The 16497-nt window shown below is 39.6% G+C and overlaps 5 protein-coding genes across 10 annotated transcripts; 3 read left to right on the top strand and 2 right to left on the bottom strand.

The window, feature by feature from the left end:
• Positions 1-1250: 1250 nt before the first annotated feature.
• Positions 1251-4943, top strand: LOC105274705 (protein UBASH3A homolog). 2 transcript variants are annotated; one of them, XM_011331034.3, is made up of 4 exons: positions 1251-1399; positions 1845-2082; positions 2215-2916; positions 2995-4943. In XM_011331034.3, exons 1-4 carry the CDS (start codon positions 1293-1295, stop codon positions 3784-3786), a joined length of 1839 nt encoding a protein of 612 aa, XP_011329336.1. In that variant the 5' UTR covers positions 1251-1292; the 3' UTR covers positions 3787-4943. The 2 variants fall into 2 exon arrangements, with proteins under 2 accessions (XP_011329336.1, XP_019885742.1); XM_020030183.2 differs by lacking the exon at positions 1251-1399 and adding an exon at positions 1406-1695.
• LOC105274706 (electron transfer flavoprotein subunit beta) lies at positions 4839-6284 on the bottom strand. The gene is made up of 4 exons (XM_011331035.3): positions 6038-6284; positions 5880-5937; positions 5357-5755; positions 4839-5291 (listed from the first exon to the last, which is right to left on the bottom strand). The coding sequence occupies exons 2-4, from the start codon at positions 5928-5930 to the stop codon at positions 4980-4982; spliced, it is 762 nt and encodes a 253-aa protein (XP_011329337.1). The 5' UTR covers positions 5931-5937; positions 6038-6284; the 3' UTR covers positions 4839-4979.
• Positions 6285-6450: 166 nt separating this feature from the next.
• Positions 6451-8164, top strand: LOC105274703 (cell growth-regulating nucleolar protein). The gene is made up of 4 exons (XM_011331033.3): positions 6451-6617; positions 6736-6957; positions 7063-7439; positions 7520-8164. Exons 2-4 carry the CDS (start codon positions 6833-6835, stop codon positions 8053-8055), a joined length of 1038 nt encoding a protein of 345 aa, XP_011329335.1. The 5' UTR covers positions 6451-6617; positions 6736-6832; the 3' UTR covers positions 8056-8164.
• Positions 8165-8293: 129 nt separating this feature from the next.
• LOC105274701 (putative inositol monophosphatase 3) lies at positions 8294-12484 on the bottom strand. Of its 3 annotated transcripts, none has more exons than XM_011331027.3 (7): positions 12344-12484; positions 11718-12078; positions 10530-10796; positions 9698-9858; positions 9501-9618; positions 9256-9355; positions 8294-9174 (listed from the first exon to the last, which is right to left on the bottom strand). In XM_011331027.3, the coding sequence occupies exons 2-7, from the start codon at positions 11980-11982 to the stop codon at positions 9009-9011; spliced, it is 1077 nt and encodes a 358-aa protein (XP_011329329.1). In that variant the 5' UTR covers positions 11983-12078; positions 12344-12484; the 3' UTR covers positions 8294-9008. The 3 variants fall into 3 exon arrangements, with proteins under 3 accessions (XP_011329329.1, XP_011329328.1, XP_011329327.1); XM_011331026.1 differs by lacking the exon at positions 12344-12484 and adding an exon at positions 12272-12292; XM_011331025.3 differs by lacking the exon at positions 12344-12484 and having other exon boundaries at positions 11718-12334.
• On the top strand, positions 12181-16038 carry LOC105274702 (tubulin delta chain). 3 transcript variants are annotated; one of them, XM_011331032.3, is made up of 4 exons: positions 12181-12318; positions 12705-12840; positions 12902-13178; positions 13442-16038. In XM_011331032.3, exon 4 carries the CDS (start codon positions 13518-13520, stop codon positions 14859-14861), a length of 1344 nt encoding a protein of 447 aa, XP_011329334.1. In that variant the 5' UTR covers positions 12181-12318; positions 12705-12840; positions 12902-13178; positions 13442-13517; the 3' UTR covers positions 14862-16038. The 3 variants fall into 3 exon arrangements, with proteins under 3 accessions (XP_011329334.1, XP_011329333.1, XP_011329332.1); XM_011331031.3 differs by lacking the exon at positions 12181-12318 and adding an exon at positions 12392-12476; XM_011331030.3 differs by lacking the exon at positions 12181-12318 and adding an exon at positions 12403-12490.
• Positions 16039-16497: the final 459 nt, after the last annotated feature.

Below are 16497 nucleotides of genomic sequence, written 5' to 3'. Positions count from 1 at the left end.
ACAAGATTAACAGCACACAAGTGCTATAATTAGACATAATATTATAAAAAAGTACTTACCTTTTTCTTTTACGTAACTAATTTCTTTTAGAATGATGCTCGCGTCGTACAACCACCATGTTCTTTAGATAGTCGAAAGAGACAAACACCGCATGCACATATATATTACCGAGCTCAGATTCTGGTCATCACATTATTGGTCGAATAGATTTGGACGAATCTCGTTAGGATAGGAAGACTCCAATGTTTTAATAAAATGAATTATTAATATTAATTAATTACAAATTTTGATTGTGCAATGTTTCCGAAATATTAATGTCATGTTGCTACAAGTGTGCTGGTATTTTGCGGATATATATCTCTGCAATGTCTTTGTACTGTTGCATTGCAATTTGCAACGTTGCAACGTTGCTGCAATGTTGGTGCAAGCTTCTGTGCTGTATGGGCGCATCGAAAACTCAATTCTGTTTTGTTTTTTTATTCAAATTATTCAACTCTTGTGCTTTTAAAAAAAATATCACAAAGTTCGGTTCGATTTTTGCGTAAAATTTTACTTTATTGCATTTACTAGAAATAAACATTATTCATCAACCAAGTAATCACTATTATTGCATATAATTAGAAATTATTGTTGATTTGATAAATAATATATTTTTACTCAATGTAATAAAGTAAAATTTGTCGCAAAAACCGAACTGTTTGACTGACTCAATATATCTATCAAAATTAATTAGTTAATTTGTATTGAACTACAACGTTGTCTACTTATTAAAAATCTAAATTTAAATTTCTCACTTTTTAAACATATGATACAAAAGGAAGTAGATTTCTCGCTATAATATTTAATTTTCGTAACATCAATAATCCGATGATAAATGTGTATGCAAAGTACACATTCACAATTAAATAAAAGGGCTTTAACAATTTCCGATATTCCCCCAAATTATAATAAATGTTTGTCGAAATAAAACATTTCCCAATATCATCATTAGTTTCCAATAAACAGATTGTTTATCGGACAATCAAGTTATTCAGAGCAACTTTAATAATTTCCGATATTCCCCCAAATTATGATAAATGTCGAAATAAAACATTTCCTAATATCATCATTAGCTTCCGATAAACATTTATATATAACAGATTGTTCATCGGAATCGAGCTATTCAGAGCAACTCAAGTCACTCGACATTTGATTATTCGGAATTCGGTGCGGTCGTTTTTTTGCGTCACGACGTCGCGCGGCGATTGGCCAACCTGAGGAGTAAACGTCAGTAAACGCAGTAATGTACCGTCATGGCGACGCTGCCGCCGCGGAAAAATCCGACTCCGACAAAAATCTCGAAACAACACTTGACACCGTTGCAAACGCTGCTGCAGCTGGGCTTCCCGAAACACCGGGCGTACGTATAGTCCTGAGAAACAGGATCACCATTGCGTTTCGTTCAGGCGACAGTACTTTCCGGTGAAACGCGCGACTTGCTCATTGTAAACAAACAGCTGTCAAAACGTGGCCTTGAATAACGCTAGTCCGCATCGTTATCTCTCGATCGGGAGATCTGCCTCGGAATTTTGGCACTTGGATGAAAGAAAGTCACTTGACACCTGAACACGGCGTATCTGTCCTTCAATATTTCTGAGTTTTGCGATGTCCAGGATTTTAAGTACTTGAAAAGTAATTTAAAGTGGCATTCAAAATGTTAGTAAGTATTTGAAAGTTTCCCCTGTTTTTCCCTCCAAAGCTGATGAAGCACACCTCTTGATATAGACATTTTGAGGCTTATCGTAGCAGAAACTGATCTGAGTAATTGGTTCTGTTTGATCCAGCGATGCGATTGTGTGTTCCAGGGAGAAGGCGTTAGCTGCGACGGGTCACCGCGGCGTGCAGTTAGCTTCGGACTGGCTACTGGCTCACGTGAGAGATCCGACCTTGGATTCTGACGTTCAACGGCAATATGTCCTATACGCGTGTCCCACTGGACTGTTGGCTGAACAGCTCGAGCTCTTTTGGTCGGAGAGCAAAGACCTGGGATGGAACGGTGCCCACAACTTTATACCACACATTACTCTCGTCTCCTTTTTCAATGTAAAATACTTAACGTGTGACTTATTACCTGACTGATAAAATACAAAATACGTTACTTAACAATCCAGATTCGCATTTGAATGTACATACTTTGCATACATTTGTATTTATATTTCCAAACATCCTTTATAGGCTCCTGATGAGTTCACGGAAGAACTAGCGAACGCGCTTGAGAATGTGGTTCATCAGGACAGTTTACATGAGAGTGTCGAATTGGAAACGTACGTGTCGCCTAATTTCATGGGTCTGTTTGTCAAGGACACGAACGCAGAATGGCTAAAGAACATTGCTGTCCGCTACGTTAACAAAATTGCCGCTCTAGGTATCACTGCCGAACCACAAGTGAAGTCCCTGCACCTCACGCTGGCTTACCTGTTCCCCAGCAACCTATTTCAGTCTCTCCGCTCGATGGTCGAGAAGCTAGGGCTGAACACGCCGGCCAACTGGGAGTTCAGATTGTACTCGAGGGACTCGAGATTGCAGAATTTGCACGTGCACAAAGTGACGCACCCGCATGTGCCTCAGGAGCACGACGAGCTAGAGTTAAGGGTAGGCGACTACATTTACGTTCCAGAAGGCGCGTGTAGCGCGTCCACGGACGGTTGGGTAGAGGGTATCTCTTGGTTGACCGGCATATCGGGCCACCTGCCGTTGAATCACACCAAGAGGACCGCGGAATCGGACTCGTGGACGCTTCACATCACCGTGCCGATCACCGAGAACAAGTGCGAGAGCACGGAAGAAGAGGAGATTCCGCGGATCAGGCCGCCGCCGGTTCTCTCGCCGAACGACTCCACGGATACCCCCGATGGGATTCCCACCGCCGAGGAACCGGTAATCATTCCTAAACGATATGTCCCTCACTCTCACAGAAAATTATCGGCAGACTTGTAATCCGTGATTTCCAAACAGATGACAGCGTCCGAAGCGCCCGAAACACCGTCCAGAGAGATCTTTATATGCCGACACGGCGAGAGAGTAGACTTTACCTTCGGCGCGTGGATCCCGTACTGTTTCGAGTCGAACGGCTGCTACGTGCGCCGCGACCTAAATATGCCGAAGGAGATACCGTCTAGGAATATCCAGGACTTTCAGAACGACAGTCCTCTGACCACCGTTGGCGAGATGCAGGCGGGTCTGGTAGGCGAGGCCATGAAATCGGCGAATATCAAGATAGACGTCGCCTTCACGTCGCCGTCGTTGCGTTGCGTCCAGACGCTTGCCCATATTCTAAAGGGACTCGAATCCAACATTCCGGTAAAGATAGAGCCAGGCTTGATAGAGTGGCTAGCCTGGTATCCAAATGGCATACCTGTCTGGATGACCTCTGACGAATTGATCAAAGCAGGTTTCAACGTCGACAACGACTACGATCCGATCGTGAAGTCCAAGGAGTTACCGCTCAAGGAGAACGCCGCGCAGTATTACGAGCGCAGCTACGAGTTGATCAAGAAAATCATAGAGAATACTGCCGGCAACGTTCTAATAGTGGCGCACGCCGCCTCCCTCGCGGCTTGCACCAGACAATTAACCGGCGGCAGGGTACCTCCGGCGGCCGAAGTAACGAGATTAGTTCAAAGAGTACCTTATCTGGCGTGCTTAACCGCGCGCCAGGGTATTGATGGATGGCAGCTGCATCCTCCTCCCTTCCCACCAATTACCCACACCAGTAACAGCAGATTTGATTGGAAAGTCTTGATGTAATGTGAACCTTGCGGTAGCTCTAGTTTTTTCTTAAACGAGACATACATTACGAAGGCTATACATAGCGTACATACGGAAGACTGTTACAATGAATTTTTATGCAGGGCTCTTTACCTGATGTCATCAGAGTGGCATTGAGAGAAACAACAGTATTCAACGAATTAGAGAAAGAGATTTTTCGGAAAGTTACAAGTTGAACGACGACTGTTAGATGATACTTTCTCAGAGAATTATCAATACGGGTATCCAGATAGAACTTCATTCCTCGACTACGATTGAGATGTATAGAACAAATACTAGCCAAAATGTTACTATTGGTATTGTGCTACATTGATTTGCTAAATATCTAATATATATATAGATGACGTATACTAGTCTTGATCGCATATCTTTCCTTGCCGAGTCTTGGATGAGGCACTAAATACAAGAGATTAAGCGGTATTTAATACTTTAAAGTAACGTGCTGTTTTTGATCAGTATTCACGTAGCTTTCTCTCTAGCTCTGTCCTATTTCTTTGACACGTAATGAAACTGTATACTAGAGTAGAAACGCCTATCGGTCTAAAGAGAATCCATCAGAGTGCACGTTATTCGCAATTCTCAGTCGATAAATAAATATTCTATGTGAGGTTTATCATCACATCTCTCTTGGAAACATATAGAATTATCGCGTGTGTCAATTAAATGTGAAACGTTAGGTCTAATCCGATGCTGTCTACTATATCGCATCGTAGTAAATTATGATACAGAGAATGAAAATATGTTTATAGTATCGATGTTACCTTTTATAGAGAATGACATTTATATGTATATACTTGGAGGCGAGGTCGGTTTTTGGCGATGTTGCTGTTTGAAATAACTTACATATTCTTCCGATTACGTTCCAAAGCAGAAAAAGATTTTTAAAAAAAAGGTGTCTACGTATATTTATATACAAGCACATGTGTATATACATATATGTATAAAGCACGTAGTATTTTATGAAACATATATTACACAATCTCTCCTCTCTCGTCTCTTTATAATATTACTAACAACTTATTCCTCTTCTCTTTGCGCAGTACAAATTTATTCAGATGTATCATATACAATTCCCGATGTACAAAAAAACATTGTGCTATATACAGACAAGAATTATCAAAATATAACAAGAGGATTCAAAGATTCTGTTTTACAATTTATACTTATTCCGGCTAAACGTGGCCGCCTTCTTTCAGTTTCGTTATCAGGGTGTCCACGTCCGGTATTATAGCACCAGCCTGTCTGACTGGTGGATCCTCCACCGAGAGTACCTCGATTCTCGGCGTCACGTCCACACCAAGATCCTTCGGAGTCATTTTCTTAATGGGCTTCTTCTTGGCCTTCATGATATTCGGCAAGGTCGCGTAACGTGGTTCGTTCAAGCGAAGATCGGCGCTCAGGACCGCGGGAGCCTTCATCTTGATCGTTTCCAGTCCACCATCGATTTCACGTGTAATAGTCAATTCACCACTCTTGTTTTCGATCTAAATGAAAGGAAACGCGTGTGAGACATCGTCCGATATAATCGAATATTTTCACAGCGTCTTACCTTGCTGCAGAATGTTCCAGACGGCCAATCCAAGACGCCAGCAGTCATCTGCGCCGTTTGATTGTTATCATCGTCTATGGCCTGCTTGCCAAGTATCACCAGATCTGCTTTTTCCTGTTGTGCCAGCTTGGCCAGTATCTTTGAGATATGAATAGGCTGCAGTGTCTGATACTCGGGACCCGATATCTCGACATGAATTCCACGATCCGCACCCATCGCCAGTGCAGTCCTGATAGTGTCCTGTGACTGACTCGGTCCACAGCTGACCGCTATCACTTCCTGGGCTATCTTCTTCTCCTTCATTCGCACTGCCTCCTCTATGGCAATCTCATCAAAAGGATTCATTGAATGTTTGATGCCGTCAGTGACCACTCCAGTCTTGTCTGGTTTGACGCGAATCTGCAGAACAGATTGTTTCAGAGATATCGTAAATTGGTATTCAAGCTTTTATTTTTGTTTTGCGACAACGTAGAGTAATATTAAACTAGAACATTAATAGATTGTAACACGGAGATATTTTTACCTTTACTGCATAATCTATTACTCTCTTCACGCCAACCAGCACACGCGCCATTTCTGCCCTGCAAAACAAGTTAATCTTCCATAAATAACTTCAATTATTTTTAATTAAAGACTACAAAAATAGGAATCTCTTATAATAAGTGATTAAAAGATACGAACCAAGAATATTCTGCACACGCGTCGTATCAATCAACTGTTGTAACCAACAGGCATCAGCAGCACTTTATCGATAATGATAAGGGCAAGATTGAAAGTTAAAAGAATCTGTAAGACTAACGTCAAGTAATGTGCCAACTCCGAATTGACCTTTGATCTCACTCGTTGATATAACTCGCGTTTACAATTTTTATATCGAGGTCTAGCCAATCAAAGTAGATGAAAAGATAAATTTCCTAACCTTCAAGATAGTCCAGTCGAGCAGACGAGAAAACGAAATCCTCCTAGGGAATTTTATTTGTTCAATAGTTTTAGTTGGCTAACCTGATGCTAGGAATTTTGTTATTCCTATTTGCTTTAGTTGGCTGATCTGACCTGATGTTAGGTATTTTGTTTCCCCTGCATTCTTTAATTGGTCAACTTGTCTCGGATGTTTCTTTCCTTTCTTTCAGTTGGCTCTTTCAATCTCGAGTGATTTCAAAAGTGTGCATTTCGAGGAGCACGAGATGATCTTAACCTCCTTTCGGTTTCGATCTGTTTCACTCTTTCCGTGAAAAATAAGAAATTCTCTCAGTGAATTCGTGTACCTATCTTTTCTTCTTTATATGCTCTGTTGTTATAATTATTTCTTTCAATTGTTCATACGTTAAATAATAATAGATTTAAGTTATACTTTAACTAAGTGCAGCATGTGTTTATAGGTTTTGGACAACCTTCTTTAAAGTAACATTTAAGATATCAAGATCATAATTCAAATTGTAATTGTTTGATTGGTGCTGTACTTTAATTGTTTACAATATGGTTGTCTTCACTTGTAATCACTGTGGCGAATCGCTGCAAAAGCCCAAAGTAGCAAAACACTATGAATTCAGATGCCACAGAAAACCCTTTCTAACTTGTGTGGATTGTCTAAAGGACTTCCGGTAAGAGTTCATAAATATTAAACGATAAACATTATCAAAGATTAATTAAAATTGCTTTTTTTTCTATGCATTGTATGCATTTCTCATATTTTCAATTATTCGAAGGGAGGGAGAATATGTTGCGCATACCAAATGTATAACTGAAGCTGAACGATACGGTGGAAAAGATTATGTTCCAAAATCAAATGCAAATAAAGGAGAACGCAAGCAACAAGAATGGATTTGCGTTGTTAGCAACTTGCTGAACGGTACAGTGAATTTATCCAACGAGGAGAGAAACTTTCTTAATACCTTATCAAGACATGAAAATATACCAAGAAAGAAAGCTAAATTTCTGAATTTTGTACGTAATGTAACGGGCAATCGTGTGAATGCGAAAGTAGTGGACAGCGTTTGGAATAAGATGGAAACTATGCACAAAGGAAGTCAAGAATCTGTTGAGCAGAAGCAAGATACTACACAGACTCAAAAACAAAATAATGGTAAGTGTTTGGCAGCATGCGTTCAAGCGATGTACAATAAAATAAAAACAAGTATGAGTGAAGTTTTCTCCATTTTCCAGGTAATGCAACAGCAAAGTTCCAGAATGAGGATTCCAACAACTCGCTCAACAATCAGGAAAATATCATAGAAAATCAAAATAATGAAAACATATGTAGAGAAAATAGTACTCTCACAGAACAGAACAATGGGAATGGAGTGTGCGAGAATGGAAGTGCACCTGAAAAACGTAAGAAATCTAAGAAGCGGAAATCAAGTGACACTCAAGTGCCGGAGGAGGATCAGCCGGTCGCGAAAATTTCAAAGACGTCCGACTCTTCTTTACAAACAAATAATAATGAAAGTGATGGTTCTCCTTTCGATTGGAAGCAAAACGTCTTAGACATTGTGCGAGCTAAGAACAATGAAATTTCGGTAAAAAAATTGCAAGGCAAGATTGTTAAACGATACGCACGTCATATCTCTAGCTCACACGGTGTACATAATTTGACTGATGAGGAACGTGAGAAAGCTACCACAAAATTTAACAAAGCGTTAAAGAAACTTAAAAAGTCATCGGCGATATGCGTCTCGGAAGATACCGTGAAATTAGTATAAACAATTAATATATATCATCTTTGCACAAAACTAAATAGGAAAATTTAAGATAAATAATTGTACATGTATATGTTGTGCATGTATATAAAAATAAATACTGCTTGTAATGTAAAAAATTACTTATCATTTACAATAAGTCAATCGTATGATACATTTGTGTTAGATTTTTTTAAATTACTTCGACACTTCATATTGACACATGCGCAAGTTTTACTTGTAATTAAAAGAACTGCGAATGACCGTTACAGCTTCATTTATTTTATATATTTTCATACAGCTATGAGAAATTTGTTTCTTACAATGATGATGAAAAGAATTAAAATCAAAGTCTTTTTCTGAAAAAACAATATAATCTCTGATTCAAATATGAACAAGATAAAAATAACATAAATTCAACCTACTGGCAGAAAAAAACTTGAACAAGGTCGTTCACGAATATAATACGGACTTGTCGAGAAACACGTCCACAGCTATCAGTGCTCAGCAAACAAGTGAGATTCAACGGAAACATCTAAGTATTTGTCAAAATAGTCTCATATACCCTTGGCAAACTCTCCGTATCTTTTTGTAAATTAATCGCATTATGATGTCCTCTGATAAATATCATTTCCGCTATCTCTCTTTTCCTTAGATGCTTCTCTTTCTTGTGGTTTTTTCAGAAAAAGACTTTGATTTTAATTCTGTTTGTACACTTGAGAAGGATCGGAATACCGACCGAAACGTTGTGTTCCTGTTTTGATCTTAATAAAGGGTGCCAGTGTAGTCGATAGAAGAAGTTATATTGTTAATTATCCTGGCGACAAGAGTTTATTGTTTGGAATAAATATTTATGACAGCTATTGGAAGATATGCAATCTCTTACGTATCAGTATCTTTCTTAACTTGGAACTGGCATCTTTATCACTTCGACAGACAAAACTTTAAAATCTTTGATTTGTTTATTGCACATTTAATTAATGAGGAATCTGAGAGTCAGGAAAGTGACGCAAGAATTTTTCGGAATACCACATATGATCGCTCATAGTTGCTAGAAGACCATTCTTAAGTACTTTGAGATCTTTAGCGCCAAAATCGATGGGTTGTTGATCGTACAACTGCGTCATGGTTCCTCCTAAAGCGCTGTAATAAAACAATAAATAAATAAATAATGAACAAATATAATTTGTAATAAAATATAAATAAAATATCAAATGACAATACCTCAAGATCGCTGTGCCTGCACATATGTCCCATTTTTTTATCGCCGTTGTATGAACGTACGCCGTTGCATTGCCAACAGCTACCTCCAAGAATTTATACCCTAAAATACAACGTTCTCTCATTCGCGATAATTTGTCGTTATATACAAGAGACACGTGCCTCAAAATGATTATTGCATCATTTTGTCTCTGTATTCTCATCACAATTTTGGTGCAATATTTTCTTTTTTTTTTAAATTATTTTACCTGCGCCAGCAGCAGAAATAATTTCAACGTTATTGCCAAAGGCAGTTTTAGATGCATTTTTAACTTGTCCAGCATGTGAAAGAGATACAATCAGGGCTGGTGTTTTATTATCCTTTGTCTGTTAAACAAAGATTAGCGCGTGAAAGGGTGTTTCATAAACTATACTATTTCAGTTATTGAATTATCTAAAAGTTTACCTTGGATAAATTTTTCAAATTTTTTGATATACCGTGATTGGTCCATGTCCAGTATAAATTATAATCCTGCTTTGTTTCAAAGGGTTTATATATAACACCAATGACTGGTTGACCTTTGACAGCTATACACACCATAGTAGTCACATATTGCAGTAAATTCTCTAAAAATACAATCTAATGAGAAAAATGAATGTACAGTATCAAATTTTACTTCTGGAAAGCTGACAATAAATTAACAATAAGATGATAAGATGTTCCTGAGTTACATGTCTCCACAGTTGTTTAACAAAAAAAATTAAACTCATTCTTGTTTAATGAAAGCTTTTAGGTTTAGTCATTAGAAGAGAATATCTATAAGTGCAGGACATCCTGTATAAAATTGAAGATTGCCAATTTCTAAATTGTGTGACAAACTACTGTGAGTTAGATACATGAAACTTATTTAACCAACAACAGCAAAAGTTTTATCGTTTAAGCTTTAGCTTAGCTTAATATTTTTTAGAGAAAGAAAAAGATTATTCGTAACATGGATTTTACTTTATGATAAAATTAATTATCAGAATCCTTCTTTGAAGCTTAATAAGTTGGAAAATATGCTTTTCGATTGCAGTTATAGATAACGATACGTATTGTCTATAATTTAATCTTTTATAATAACATCATTTCCTACATAAAAGTTGTCACGTCGACTTATTATACCATGAATCTATTCAATACAGTATATAAGAGTACACAATATCATTTAAAAAATGTATCTTTTTGTCATAAACCACCTGCAAAGTAATTTTATGAAAAGCACTGGAATATCATTGAGACATAGATATATTTTTACCTGTAAACTCTTTGGTAGCATCAAGAGGATCTATCCAAATTGTGATATCACTAATGTTCACAACATCATCAAGTGGAACATCATCAAGTGGAACATCATCATTAGCAATGTTCTTAACAGAATTCTTAATATTTTTTACATTAATCTTGTCACAGTCCTTTGACACTTCCTCGGATATCACAGTAATACCTGGGAATGCTTTTGTTAAAGAAAGATACATGGCGCAATGCGAATTGTAATCCGCTGATGTCACTGGATCATTAACTCCTTTAAATGAGATAAGAAAAATGTTCTAATTATTCTAGCGCCTCCTAAAATGTGTCAATTCAAAGAAATAAGATATAGTACAATGCCAATATCAATACAGTTAAAAAAATATATATAAATAAAATATTAATATTATAACAAGTCTAAAAATCATTTTTATTTCGCCAGGAAATTATATTCAAATGTATATATATTAAATCGCGGACTCTGGCCAATGTCTGATGGACGGACGAATTTTTCATACATTAACTGCATGCCAACAATTTTGTTAGATTCAATGCAGAAATTTTTACGTTCCAAGAACACATTCGTCTACTACGTGCCAACAAATTTCGTCAGTCTTAAAACGTAGCGACTTCCTATTCAAGAACGAAATATGTCAATATGTACTGCTTAATTAATAAAAAATTCATTGCGAAAAATATCACTCCACTCCAGGATTCAAACCTGGGACCTCCCTCTTTCCGGGCGGAAAAGATGTCAATATGTACTGCTTAATTAATTAATGAAAAATCCATTGCGAAAAATATCACCCCACGCCAGGATTCGAACCTGGGACCTCCCTCTTTCGGGGCGGGAATCGTTAATTAATTAAGCAGTACATATTGACATCTTTTGTTCTTGAATAGGAAGTCGCTACGTTTTAAGACTGACGAAATTTGTTGGCACGTAAAAATTTCTGCATCGAATCTAACAAAATTGTTGGCATGCAGTTAATGTATGAAAAATTCGTCCGTCCATCAGACATTGGCCAGAGTTCGCGATTCAATATATATACATTAATATGATAATTATGAGTGCAGTTCACTTAGCGTTACAAATGCTTCAAGACACATTCCATCCTTCTGTCAAAAAAGAAGGAAGAAAAGTGTTTTAAAACACCTGAAGAAACTAGTCTGTACAACAAATGAAGATTAATACCTTCTTTTGTCTGGCCCTTACTCTCGATTTTGAATTTAATCTGATCGTGCACCGCCACCACTTCGAATCCCCCGATTTCCGCGGCTCTTATCGCGGCCGCGAGAAGCTGCTTCAAGGATACATCCTTGTCACTCGCGTGCCAATTTGTGCACAGATAAACGATGCCGAAGATCATCGCGAATCCGCACAACAGTATTCTTTGCGTACGCAAACCCCTGTAATATATCGCGAATCCACAGCTCGACCAGTTCGACTGGCTCCTCATGGTGATTCGCAGTTGACGAGTCAATATAATCGCGATGCAGTCCTGTATTACACTACCGTGCACGGACGTTTCGATGCGATTACCATTACAGAAACCCTGTTGACCCAAATAACGACACAATTGGCTGGGTTCGGCAGAAAAAGCTGCTTTGCAACCGTTGTAAAATTCGTGATTGGCGTATTTAGATTTACTTAAAATTAAGCGCATCGCCAATCAGATTCACAATTTTTACAACGGTTGCACTTTTTCTGTCGAACGCAGCCAATTGATAATGCAAGTTTTGGATAACCTCCATACACAATGCGGTTGTCAACTTATTGCAGTCGACACACGCAAGTATAATAAAATGAATAATAAATACATTGTACTCTCCATATTGTTAGCCCATCACACGTAACCTCACACATCACACATAACACGTTCATTGTCTCTGTCTCTCCATTAAGTTTTAACGGGCATCTAGGTGCACGAAGTGCAGTTGGCCGACGCAAGAGGTTTGTTCACTGAGGTGCATAAATGACTTCCTTTTTCGGTGTAAATGGTGTAGATAAGCGCGCTATCTGCGTGGTCGAATGTATGCTGCGCTTATCTACACCTATCTACACCGAAAAAGGAAGTCATTTATGCACCTCAGTGTTCGTGTGGTTCGTTCTATCTTCTACCAACTCCTATTCTTTCTCTCTTTCTCTCTAACGCCTGATCTATATCCATCTCATGTTAAGCACGAAAGTGTAAGTGGTGCAGCTGCAACGAGCGACCAAGTGCAACATGAATTCTGGCGGGAAACAGCTGCGTGTGCGAATCTCGGATGTTTCGTTCCTCAAACGTGACAGTTTGACGTCCGAAGAGTTTTTCCAGGTAAATCGTGTTCCAACTACTTTGGAAGATCGTACGTTATTAACTCGGAATTGCGTTACAGGACTCGCAGCATGTCGCATGACGAGGGGTAAGAGAGCCTCGGTTCGGAAAACCGTGATGCGAGGTACGAGAACACTCGGAGATGCTCACGGTGCAGTTTGGGCAATGTGGCAACCAACTCGGACACGTTTTATTTTCAAAGGTACCTAACGACTTAAAAAGCTCGAGTATCAGCGTTTCTTACGCCGCCAATCTCTGGCGGGAAGCAATGGCCCATAAGAATTTTAGATGTTTTGCTCCTCAAACGTGAAGCTTCACTGTCCGAAGAATTTTTCCAGGTAAATCGTCATATATTGTAGTTAATAGGTATTTGCAAAAGTTTGTAAGGTGACAAATAGGTAAAGAACAACTAATTGGAAGCATTGTTCAATGAAAACTCGCCCCAAACATTAAAAGAGCTTTGAGCAGGGCAGTTTGGAGTTACTGACTCAACAGTATTCTGTCATTTGAAAGATCCAGAAAGAAGATGTTAACATCAAACTTTTGCAAGCACCTAATGCTTCAGAGGATCGTACATTGTTAATTCGGAATTGCGTTACAGGATTCGCAGCATGTCACGTAACGAGAAGTAAAAGAGTCTCAGAAAACCAATCGAGCATCTGCGAGAACACTCGGAGATGCTTACGATACAGTTTGGGCAATGTGGCAACCAACTTGGACACAATTTATTGTCGAAGGTGCGTGATGACCTTGAGAGCTCGAGTACCGGCATTCCTTACGCTGCCAATTACGAGTACGCGGAAATCACGGTTGAGAGGTGGTTTGATGGGATCACGAAGCATGGCCAGCACTTCGCGAGAGCGATTCTCGTCGACACCGAGGAGAAAGTTGTGAACAGGCTGTGCAGCGACGCGACCGCGTCGTGGATCTATAAACCAAGCAACATTGTCTGTCAGTCCGGTGGGGGTTCTGCCAACAACTGGGCCTACGGGTACATTGTAAACGGTCAACGCCTGTCAAGCAAGGTGTTGAACGTCACGCGACAGGAGATTGAGAAGCTGGATCGCTTCCAGGGATTCCTTCTGCTCCTCAGCTCGGCTGGCGGTACGGGATCCGGCATTGGGAGTCGCATGGTTGAGCTGCTGCGCGAGGAGTACGAAACCAAGCCCATCGTCGGCACAGTCGTGCTGCCGTTCACCTTCGGAGAGGTTTGCACTCAGAACTACAACACTATACTGACTCTAGCCAGATTCTCCGACAGGGCGGACGTTTCCGTGTTAGTTGAGAACGAGCAGATGCATGCCATGTGCACCAATCTGCTGAGGAATCCTAGCACCATGCTACGCGACATGAACGACATCATTTCCGAGAATCTGCTCGCTGTTCTTCAACCTACTGACAATGCGAGGCACGACGTGAACTTCTTAGTCTCCAGATTAGCTGCGCATTCTAGCTTCAGGTTTGCGACGATCAGGAGCACCCCTCATGCTCCGAAAAGTTCTCTGCAGTACGAGCCCACGCACAAGTGGGACGTGTACGTACGCCACTTGAAGCAGACTCTTCGAGTGTCAAGGTCGCAAATGGAACTGACAAACGTTCAACTGAAGGCGCCCAGCTCTGTGCCTAGCAAAACGACGGTGTCTCATATGTACAGTCCCTGTGTGTCCAATGTTCTCGTAACGCGTGGCAAATCTGTGGAGGATAATGATGCGGTGAGCAGCGATTTGCGGAAAAGGCATCTGTACCCGGAATGGATCACGTTGGATTCGTTCACTCACTTACATCAGGAACGTAGATTCTTCAGCAGGAACAAGTTTCTGGCGTTAATCAGCAACAATTCGGAGATACATCGGCCATTGGATGTGTACCTGGACAAAGCGTGGAACTCGTACAAGTGCGCGGCTTTTCTGCATCAGTATAAACAGTTCGGTCTGGAGGACGACGATTTTCTGCGAGCTTTCGCAAGAGTCGAGAACGTCGTGCAAGAGTATAAAAGTTTGCGAAGTTACCAGAAAAATTGAGTTTTCTTGTGGCTTTTATATTATATAAGTATTTAAGAATGAAGACTGTTTAAATAAATATCGAGCATGTTGCTTTATGTACATACATATGTAAGTCTTAAATGTTGAATTTAAGAATTTATTTAGTTTAATTCGCTGTGAATTCATCAACGTATGTTTGGTGCTTTTGATTCTGAAAAATGAGTCTTCAGATTTGCATCCTCTCATTTGTCAAACGCAGATTTATTATCTACACTTTTTCCAAGTGATTTACGTATGTGTACGTGTGTGGGCGCTTACGCGAGACCTTGACTATCACGGTCACGGCTACTATGAGATGAAGAAGAATGGACGAGTGGTTGTGACGTCACTTGGGAATCGACCAAGCTGCGGCTACGTACACATGAAAGAGTTCTCCCGAATGAAAGGAGGAAAGAGGGAAAAGGATGGTAAGCATTAAAGGGAGAAGCGATCATAGCACGAACAAATGCTAGAAAGAACGAAATGACACAAAGTCGATCGAGTCGTGACGTCGAGATACGTCCGATTACATATGAGAGATATATCTAATATCTTTTACGCAATTCCTACAGCCCCATGGAACAAAAAAAAAGATATACAGGATGTAACAGTTATGCAGGGAGATATTTAAACAGTGAACTCTGCAGATCAAAGTGAAGCGAAAAGTGCTTCATCATTTTTTATTCGAGCTATGGTTATCCTGTATGTATATACAGGGTGTCAGACAAATATTAATCCTTTGTTCGTGAGCGAGCAGGCGTAATTCTTTTAGGGCTCGCTATTATACGTTTAAACGGAAACACGTTTACACGTATAATTAGCATATCCGTTCATTAGAAACGTTTTCCCGAATATACGTGTTTTAAGGTATTATACGTATAAACGGAAAATGTTGACACGTATATTAAACGTTTATCTGTTTATAATCGCACCTTACTATAAACATTTTTCTACAAGTAAACATTTTTCTCCACCTCTTATTTTTAATTTCATTGGCTCGTCATTGACTTGTCATTGACGTTACACCAAGTCGACGACGACGACGACGACGACGACGTTACATCACGAGGATAACACAAGCTGAAATTGGTTGCATGTAAGTCGATTACCGCATAATTTCAAGTTATTGACCTTCGAAGACTACTTCACATCTTCGAAGCTTCGATCCTTAATTCGTGTAATAAACGTATAATAATCGTATAATAAACGTTTAAACGTTTTTCTGGAAATAAGTGTAAACGGATAAACGTTTAACGTTTACACGTATGTTCGATAAACAAAATAAAATCAAAATAATTCTTGCGAAAATTGCAAAACAATAAAGCACTTTTCTATTCAGCCCGCTAAGCTCCGCTCGCTCACAAGCGAAGAGTTGATCTTTGTCAGACACCCTGTACATGAGCAATATATAATCTCAAAGATACAGGCACCTTCTGCGCAATGTGCGCGCGTTTCTTGTAGAGGGACGCAGACCCAAAAGCCTAACCGTATTTCTCGGAAAAAGAGGAAAAGGTTTCCAGGAATCGGTCGTTTCTCCACCACCACTTGTCCCACGCCAACTCGGAAGCGTTCCAAAGACTGAACGAGGGATGGAGAATTTCGGCGAATGATGTCAGGACTCAACCTCGACTATCCA

Source organism: Ooceraea biroi, chromosome 10 (genome assembly GCF_003672135.1).
Source record: "Ooceraea biroi isolate clonal line C1 chromosome 10, Obir_v5.4, whole genome shotgun sequence".
In the NCBI taxonomy this organism is placed as follows: Eukaryota; Metazoa; Arthropoda; class Insecta; order Hymenoptera; family Formicidae; genus Ooceraea; species Ooceraea biroi.
Note: the sequence above shows the minus strand (reverse complement) of the source record. Positions and strands in the feature narration are given on the sequence as shown.